This window comes from Hyperolius riggenbachi, chromosome 2, assembly GCF_040937935.1.
Source record: "Hyperolius riggenbachi isolate aHypRig1 chromosome 2, aHypRig1.pri, whole genome shotgun sequence".
In the NCBI taxonomy this organism is placed as follows: domain Eukaryota; kingdom Metazoa; phylum Chordata; class Amphibia; order Anura; family Hyperoliidae; genus Hyperolius; species Hyperolius riggenbachi.
Window position 1 is genome coordinate 372,348,702 of NC_090647.1, and position 9,722 is coordinate 372,358,423.

Genomic DNA, 9,722 nt, shown 5'->3' on the forward strand with positions numbered 1-9,722 from the left:
AAAAGGACAAGTGAAGTAAAAGGGATATGGAGGCTGCCATATTTATTTCCAATAATACCAGTTACCTGGCTGTCCTGCTGATCCTTTGCCTCTAATACCTTTAGCTATAGGCCCTGAACAAGCATATGCAGATCAAGCGTTTCTGACATTATTGTCAGATCTGACAAGTTTAGCTGCATGCTTGTTTCTGGTGTTATTCAGACACTACTGCAGCCAAATGGTATGGTCTGAAAGAAAATAAATATGGCAGCCTCAATATTCTTCTTGCTACCATTGTCCTTTAACCTCCCTAGCGGTATAATTACTTGTCGATTTTAAGGTATAAAAGCGTTGCAATTTTTTCCCACAAGCTTTTAGACCCTTAGGCTGCTTCCACACCGGGACGTTACAGGCGCACGTTAGTCCAGCCTGTAATGCTCCCCCAACGCACAGCAATGTAACACAAGTGGGCTGTTCACACTGCCCACGTTGCGTTACATTGTAACGCAGCAAAGTGCTGCATGCTGTGCGTTCTACGCGGCTAAGCCGCGTTAGACTGTTTGCACATGCTCAGTCATGTTGGGGAGGAGGGGAGAGCGGCCGGGCACATGGCTAATTAATATTCACTGCACTCAGTGACGTGCAGTGTTTACTTCCTGGAGCGGCCGCTCTGTGCGGCGATTGGCCGGGCGGGACCACGTGATGCCGCATGCGTCCAAGAGTACGCATCACGGACGCCAGAGTGAGCTGCACAACGCGGCTCACTCAGACGTCCACACCAGAGAGCACCAGGCGTTGCGTTAGGGGCACGTTATGTGCCCTATAACGTCCCCTAAACGCAATGTCCTGGTGTGTAACTAGCCTAAAAGCAGTTTAAAAAAAACAAATCCTGCCACTAGATAGAACTGCAGTAGCCTTGTATATAACTCACCTCCCCTGGATCCAGTGCTGCAATTCTCCCTCCTTCCACCGGGTGGCGCTCTACCTCTATAGTGAAATTGCCATCTGTCGTTGGTACGACAGACTGCAATCTGACCAGAAGGATCGAGAGCCTCCAAGGACGAGAAGAAGAATGGCTGCCAGCGCCTGGATCCCAGGGGAGACGAGTTACAGACACCTGCTGCACACAGGCTTTGCCAACACCTCCCAGCAGCTACCAAGAGTCAGGCTCGGGGTTACCGCTCTGAGCTGCCAGCAGTTTATTACCTTCCCCAGAGTTTAAAGGAAACCAGAGATCATTCATACTTACGATTTGATACATACCTGGGGCTTCCTCTAGACCAGGGGTGACCACACTTTTTCGGCTCGCGAGCTACTTTAAAATTTGCCGAGGCCAGGAGATCCACCAACGTCTCAAATGCTAAGCATGCCCCCCCCCCCCCCCCCAACGTAGGTTAGCCAGGTATATGTGTCAGTATAGGTTAGCCAGGTATATGTGTCAGTATAGGTTAGCCAGGTATATGTGCCTGCAGCGTAGGTTAGCCAGGTATATGTGTCAGTATAGGTTAGCTAGGATTATGTGCCTGCAGCGTAGGTTAGCCAGGTATATGTCAGTATAGGAGGTAGTGGCTACCTCAATCCGGCGGCTGAGGGTACTGGACTCCTGGAACAATCTGGCGGGCTAAGGCCGCTGGCCAATAAGGATGCAGGGGAGGAGAGGCGTCGAGGAGAGAGGCGGCGCGGCCACTACGTCATGGCTGTGGGCGGTGCCGGGCACGTTACAAGCATGCACGTTGCACGCTGCCCCCAGCCATGACGTAGCGGCCGCACCGCCTCTCCTCGCCGCCTCTCCTCCCCTGCATCCTTATTGGCCAGCGGCCGGCAGCTAAACATGATGAGCTGCCGGCCACAACATTTAACGAGAGGCCACGATCTACCAAGATGGCGGTTGCGATCTACCAGTAGATCGTGAACGACCTATTGGGCAGCCCTGCTCTAGACCCATGAGCACGGATCGCTCCCATGCTGCCGTCCTACACTGCCTCTAGCTCAGGTACAGAGTCCAGTAACCTGCTCCAGTCGCGGCCAGTCTGACGCAAGTGAAGTGTGCTATTTACGCCGCTGGAGACTTACGTAGATGGCGCTCTTTGCTTGCGCAGCCTGGCCAAACTAACGTGACCAGATACCGGAACTGGAGGCAGCGGAGGATGGCGGCGTGGGAGCGATCTGCGCTCATGGGGCTGGAGGACGCCGCAGGTATGTATAAAACCGTAAGTATGAATGATCTCTGGTACACTTTAATGTGCACACAAAAAAAAAATAAGAAAATGATAAAGTGTGTGAGTGAGTGAGTGTCCAAAAAGAAAAGAAAAAAAAACAAAAAACAAACCTGTAAACAGCCATTAATGTATGTCCGCTTTTTATGAACAAAAGTGATGCACTGGGAGACATCTCAAACTTATTCCAACCTGATTTATCGCAAATTCTTTCTGTTCTAAGAAAGTAAACTTGTTTTCCATAGCATTTTAGTAAGCGGGCTTTTAGGACCATTGTAGCCCGTCACACACTCCAATGAGTTCCGGTTCACCATGAGCTTGCCGGTTAGTCTGTAGCTTTTTATGAATGTCAGGTGATTAGCTTCAAAATGTTCATACACGTTAGCCCAAATATAACATTTCATTAGTTACATTAGTCTTTTCTAGTGCCAAACTATTATGTTAAAGTATACAGGCGTAAGCTAGAGATCCAAGATACCTTTCCTAGCTTCTGTTCTATAATTAGAAGAAACCTAAGGAGTGGACACGCACACAAATACTGCAGACAGAGAGAGAACATGTACCACACAGTAAAATAGCAACCCTACAGCATGAGATGGGAGTGTACAGAAATGAACATGTTAAGGCCTGTTGCAAGATCTTTAACTTAAATGGATTGGATGGTCTGATATATTTAAGAGCATCTAAACACATAAACAGACAAATCGCCAAAGAAACAGGGGAATGACTGGAGACTCAAATTCTAGCCATTTATGTAGGATATAAGGAACCGTGTAAGGCCCGGTTCACATTAGCGGTGGCCGTCCGGAATCGCCGTGCCGGAGCCGGACCGCTTGCAGAACGGACGGAACGGACGCACGGCAATAGCAATGAAAGCCTATGCGTCCGTTCACATGCGTCCGTTCTGCCGGACCGGAGCCGGACCGGATCCGGACTCCGGCGTCCGTTCCAACATGCGCTATTTTTTGGTCCGGCTCCTCCGGCAGCCGTATCCGGGGCGGAGCCGGACTGCACCATCCGGCCAATGGAAACCAATGAGAACCGGAGAGCGCACAACACACTGGCTACAAAAACCGGACGTTCTACCCCACTTCCTATGCATTTTGGATGGGGACCACATGGGCCCAGCGTTCAGGTGGGGCAGCAGCGATTTCATGCTGGAGCTCTAGGCAGCAACATGTCTGATATAAGTCTGATAACGAGGAGGCGAACAACAGAGAATTCCCAGGTATACGAGTAAAAAATGCCTGGATCCATGGTCCCAACTGCAGTCTCTGTATCCACGGATGGTCTCCACACGTCCACCTGTCTCCAACAATGACCCCAGACCCTTCTGCTGACCTCCCAGACCCCAGGTAATAACAGGTTGTTATCTCCTTAAGAAACCGGATCCGGACCGCAACCGTGTTCACACCGCACGGAAACCGGATGCAAACGGACCGGATCCGGATAGGAACCGTACGGATCAGGTCCGGTCCGGATACGGTGCGGTCCGGACATCCGGTGCGGTTTTGACAAAACCGCAAGTGTGAACGGGGCCTTAGTGCCCAAATAACAGATGACTGACAAAAGCCACAAAACTGGTACAAACGTGGGATTCAATAAAATCCTGCTACATATGGTTCAAGTAAATTTACTGTCAATACTAAGATTCCACAAAAATAGCACACCCTGCATCAGTGAGGTAATAACATTGCTTAAAGGGAACCCAATGTGAGAGGGATATGGAGGCTGACATGTTTATTTCCCTTTAAATAATACAGATTGCCTGGCTGTCCTGCTGACCCTCTGCCTCTAATACTTTCAGGCCGCTTTCACAGTGCGACATTAAAGTTGCACGTTACAAAATATTTTAACGCAGAGTAACGCACAGTAATGGGATGCCTGAGCGACATTCACAGTGCACACGTTGCGTTAATGTGTAACATGTAGCGCTAGTAGGAAGTGTTGCATGCTGTGCGTTTAGCAATGAATATGCTGCGTTACTTGTGTTGCACATGCTCAGTAATTTTTGTTTTCTCTTTAAAAATAGTTCCGCATGCGCCGTTTTCGTTCCATATTATCCTCCCTGACGTTCTATTAAAATCGCCAGGGAGGCTGCGGGAGGGTTTTTTTTTTTTATAAAAAAAAAAAAACTATTTCATGCAGCCAACTGAAAGTTGGCTGCATGAAAGCCCACTAGAGGGCGCGCCTGAAGCATAATTCCGATCGCCTCCAGCGATCAGAATTAACAAGGGAGGCCGCAATGAGCAGCCTCCCTTGTTTTGCTTACCTCGTCGCCATAGCGACGAGCGGAGTGACGTCATCCGCCTCCGATCCAGCCCTTAGCGCTGGCCGGAACTATTTGTTCCAGCTGCGCAGGGCTCGGGCGGCTGGGGGGACCCTCTTTCGCCGCTGAGCGGCGGCGATCAGGCAGCACACGCGGCTGGCAAAGTGCCGGCTGCGTGTGCTGCTTTTTATTTGGTAAAAATCGGCCCAGCAGGGCCTGAGCAGCGACCTCCGGCGGTAATGGACGTGTATACTCGTCCATACCGCCAAGGAGGTTAAATACATTTTTAACGTGCTACTTTAACGTCGCACTGTGAAAGTGTATATGCTTGATGTTACAGCTACGTTGTGCGACTTTAACGCATCAAATGCAATCAAATGCAACGTCCTACTGTGAAAGTAGCCTAAATTATAGACCCTGAACAAGCATGCAGATCAGATGTCTGCCAAATCTGACGAGATTAGCTGCATGCTTGTTTCAGGTGTGTGATTAATGCTGGGCGAACATGGTTAGATCCGGCGGCTCGATTAGCTGCCGGATCGACTCCCGCTCATCCCCAAGGGCGCTTCTTTATCTTCCGCTCGATTTTCCCTATTGCTCGCCCGCGGGTATCGAGCGGGGAATCGATCCGCGTGGTGATCGGACGTGTCGGAAATTATGAATCGAGCCATCAGCGGCTCGATTGATAAGAGAAAATCTAACCATGTATGCCCAGCATTAGAGCATACTGACCAGAAAGTTCAGCAGGATTGCCAGACAACTGGTATTGTTTAAAAGGCTATAAATATGGCAGCCTCCATAGATCGCTAACCTCAGGTTCCTTTAAAGTATAACTACTCAAAAATGTATTTCTTATTTTTATATGGTAAACAAGTAATAAGGATGCTAACCAGGCAGTCCAAAAGTTAAAATCACTATTACTTTTCTTGTTGATAAATGATAATTCCCCAGTTTACCTGACTTATTTGGTACACACAAAATTTGGTACACAAAAAGGAAGTTACAGGGCATGCTGGGTTGTCCTTTTTTGCTTCTCTACTTCCCCTCAGACTTTTAAAGAGACACTGAAGTCTCATAAAAAAATCATGTTTTTATTTAAAAAATGTGTTTATCATCATAGCCCTACCTAACATCGCCCCTGAAGTGAAGGAAGACAGATGGGTGGGCAGAGGCGGCGATCCAGGCTGACAGGCAGAGCTGCGGCTCATAGCTCTGCCTCTCAAGGAAGCGCTGCCCGGATTGCCCCCCGGGGAGTTAGGGGGGGATTTAGTTAGATTACAGCGGCGGGAATGCGGTGGTTTAGGTAGGGCAATAATGTTAAACAAATTTTTTAAATAAAAACATGATTTTTACGATACTTCAGAGTCTTTTCAACTGATGCAGCCTGGTTAGCTGAAGCCTCTTTCCCTCCTGTTTTCCCCTCCCACGCCTATGTTCCGCTCTGATTAGCCAGTATTTCTCATGCTGAGACAATGCACTTTCTATAGTGAAAAGGGCAGGCAAATCAGGCAGAGGAGAGTAAGGGAGGAAATTACATTAGGATTGGATTCAAAATAGCCAACCACAGTTAAAGTGTGAAATGTTAAAAATGATTTTTTTGTTTTTTTAATCACTAAAAGAAAAACATGGACAGTGCAATACATATGTCATGCAAATAGAGCAAGTAATTATCTACTTTTTTTTTTTTTTATTAAACTCCTTGCCGGTTATCCCGAGCTCAGCTCGGGGTAACCTGCCGCGGAGGATTCCTCAGGCCCTGCTGGGCCGATTTGCATAATTTTTTGTTTGTTACATGCAGCTAGCACTTTGCTAGCTCGTGTAACTTACGATCGCCGCCGCTCCGCCCCGATTCGCCGCATCAGAGGGTCCCCCCCCCCCCCCCCCCCCGAGACCCGTGCGCTGCCTGGCCAATCAGTGCCAGGCAGAGTCGAGGGGTGGTTCGGGACTCCCTCTGACGTCACGACGTTGATGACGTCATCGCGCCCGTCGGATTTCCGGATGGGCATATGCGCCGGCGGCGATCGGCGCATACAGGGGGACGCCGCAGGGAGGGAGGAAGCATGTAGCTAGCGCTGGGCTAGCTACATGCTAAAATGCAAAAAAAAAAAAAAAAAAACCCTCCCTGCCGTGTGCAGCAAATTTTTATAATGGCAGGGAGGTTAAAGAGGACCCGAGGTGTGTTTAAAGAATGTTATCTGCATACAGAGACTGGATCTGCCTATACAGCCCAGCCTCTGTTGGTATTCCAAACCCCCCCTAATGTCCCTCTGCACTCTGCAATCAGACATAGATCACAGCTGCGCTGTGCTGGCTGTGTTTACATCTGTAGTGTCAGTCTCGGCTGCTCCCCCGCCTCCTGCATAGCGCCAGTCCCTGCCCCCATCCCTTCCCTCCAATCAGCGGGGAGGGAAGGGACGCAGGCGGGGACCGGAGTTCTGCAGGAGGCGGGGAGAGCAGCAGACTGACACTATAGAGATAAACACAGCCGGCAGCGTGGCTGTGATTTATGAGGGATTGCAGAGTGCAGGGGGACCTTAGGGGGGTTTGGAATACCAACAGAGGCTGGGCTGTATAGGCAGATCCAGCCTCTGTATGCAGATAACATTCTTCAAACCCACCTCGGGTTCTCTTTAAATAGTAGGGCTGCAGCTCCTGTTTAAAAAGGACACCTGAATTGAAAGGTATATGGAGACTGCCATATTTATTTTCTTTCAAATAATACCAATTGCAAGGCATCATTGCTGAACATTCTGGCCTCTATAGTGTCTCAATCACATCTGAAACAAGCATGCAGCAAATTCACTAAAACTTTAGTTAAACATCTGCATGCTTGTACAGGGTCTATGGCTACATATAAAAAAAAAAGATCAGCAGAACAGTCAGGCAATGTGCATTGTTTAAAAGGAAATGAATATGACAAGCTTCATATCCCTCTTACATCAGGTGTCCTTAAAGTCAATGTAACCACACAGCTAAAAAAAGAACCCAGATACTTATCGAAGGAGAGGGAAGGCTCTAGGTCCTAATGAGCCTTCTCTCTCCTCTCCCAGTGCCCGCGGTGCTGCGCTGTCCCCGGGAGCAGTGTTTGACTAAATTGGTCAAATACTGCTCCTTCCGCCGGCGAAGGTGACTTCGGAAAATCTTCGGGAGCCCGAGTAATCTGCGCAATCCAGAAGACGGGCAACTCCACACTGCGCACGCCCTCTATCGCGTCATCGCGCATACGCAGTATGGAGCCGCCTGTCTTCGAAGGGACCGCAGCGGGGGCTTTAAACGGAGGAGCCAGAGCTGCACCGAGGGCACCGGAGGAGAGGGAAGGCTCATTAGGACTTAGGGCCTTCCCTCTCCTTAGGTGAGTATCTGGTTTTTTTTTGTTTTTTTTTTAGCAGCGGGGTTATATTGGCTTTAAAGGATACCCGAAGTGACATGTGACATGAGATAGACACGGGTATGTACAGTGCCTAGTACATAAATAACTATGCTGTGTTCCTTTTTTCCCCTTTCTCCATCTGAAAGAGTTAAATATCAGGTATGTAAGTGGCTGACTCAGACAGGAAGTGTGACCCTCACTGATAAGGAATTCCAACTATAAAACACTTTCCTAGCTGAAAATGGCTTCTGAGAGCAAGAAAGAGATGAGGGGAATTTCTTATCAGTGAGTGTCACACTGTAGTCACTTCCTGACTAAGTCAGCCACTTACATACCTGATATTTAAGTCTTTCAGGCAAAGAAAGAAAAAAGTAACACTGCATAGTTTTTTGTGTGCTAGGCACTGTACGAAACACATCTATCTCACCACGTCACTTCGGGTATCCTTTAAACAACCATTACTCTATCCCAAGTTTCAGGGCATCAAATCTAGAGTCCTGTTTCAACAACATGAAGTCATCTGCAAAATACCATTTCAGACCCAAGCAAGTAAACTACTTTAAAACTGACATGTTACATACATGTCAGACAACATAATTGCATGGCAAATACAATGCAATTATGTCGTAATAGTACATTTACAATGGTGCATTGGCAGCGCGGTATGACAGAATGTGTCAGAGTGATGTGAAGCATGCTGTGCAATCACAGACATTTGCATTCATAGTTTCAGTGAAGCATACTTTGCATGTATTGTATGCATCGTAGTGCACAATGCTGCAATCCTGTTTTTACAAGATGTGCAACACCCCAGCATGAAATGAGGAAAAAAAAAAAAAAAAAAAACTTAAATCGTATATCTAACAACTAACATTATATATTACTTTGCTTACTTTTTGGTACATTACTGTGCTTACTTAGTATGTTTTCCATTGTCAGGTGCTGAAAATTTACCATAACACTAGAAAGCATGTCCTTCAAGAAAGCTTGGGAGAAAAGTTAACTGAATCAAGCAAGACGTTTATTAACTGGAAGTAAACAACTGAAGGCTAAACGAAATGCACAAAATTATAAGCAAAACTTAATACACTACAGATTAAAACGTACATGTATACTATTATATAAATCAGGGAATTTTAACCTATTAAAAGTGGTGGGAATTCTCATTAAAAGCCACTGCACACAAGGAATACAAACAAACAATATTTTATACCACAACTCTCTGCACACTTTCAACTATAACCAGTCATTAGATATGTCATATTGAAATTGTTGTGTATGACCGCAGGTGACACAGAAAGCCCAGCAGGAGTTTAGCTCACAGTTACTTCCTTGTAGCCCTGGAAGAGCACAGAATCTACCAGCACACGTACCACAACACACAACCATTCAGCCAATAGAGAGGCGATAACCACTTTATTACAGGGCTCACTTATTGGCTGCTGTCACATCACAGTGCAGCCCAGGTTCCTACAGTGACAGGGCTAACGGGATGTGGCAATCCGCCCTCATGAGAGCCGGAAACCCCACCGATTTCAGCCATCCGCTCCATGAAAGTGACAGCCCAGGGCAATTTACCTTCTCCTCATCAGACACCCGATCCTCATAGTCAGCCATCTTGGCTCCAACTGGCCCAGCCCCGCTGCGAAGATAACGCAAGGCACTACGGGAAGGGAGGGTAAACTTCCGACAGGAGGCGGAAACGAGTGATGCTGTAAGGGCGCCATGTTGCTACAGGCGTTTGGTGACACTAGTGAAACCGGAGGATGGGTTCTTGGTGTTAGAGATCACAGTATTTACGCCGCACTTCCCTTTAATAAATAACATAGTTTGCCGAGTGTAATTCGGGGCCAATTCGTATAAACGTGGAAGCTGTCCTGAGTACTGA

The 9,722-nt window shown here is 47.7% G+C and overlaps 1 protein-coding gene across 1 annotated transcript in view; it reads right to left on the reverse strand.

Annotated features, from left to right (window-relative positions):
* The window catches only part of CAPZA1 (capping actin protein of muscle Z-line subunit alpha 1), a 120,553-nt gene extending 111,035 nt beyond the window's left edge, over window positions 1-9,518 (reverse strand). The window contains exon 1 of the mRNA XM_068269734.1: window positions 9,413-9,518. Within this exon, the coding sequence (XP_068125835.1) occupies window positions 9,413-9,451 (39 nt within the window). The 5' untranslated portion in view covers window positions 9,452-9,518. The remainder of the gene's footprint in view (window positions 1-9,412) is intronic.
* Between the last annotated feature and the right edge of the window lie 204 nt (window positions 9,519-9,722).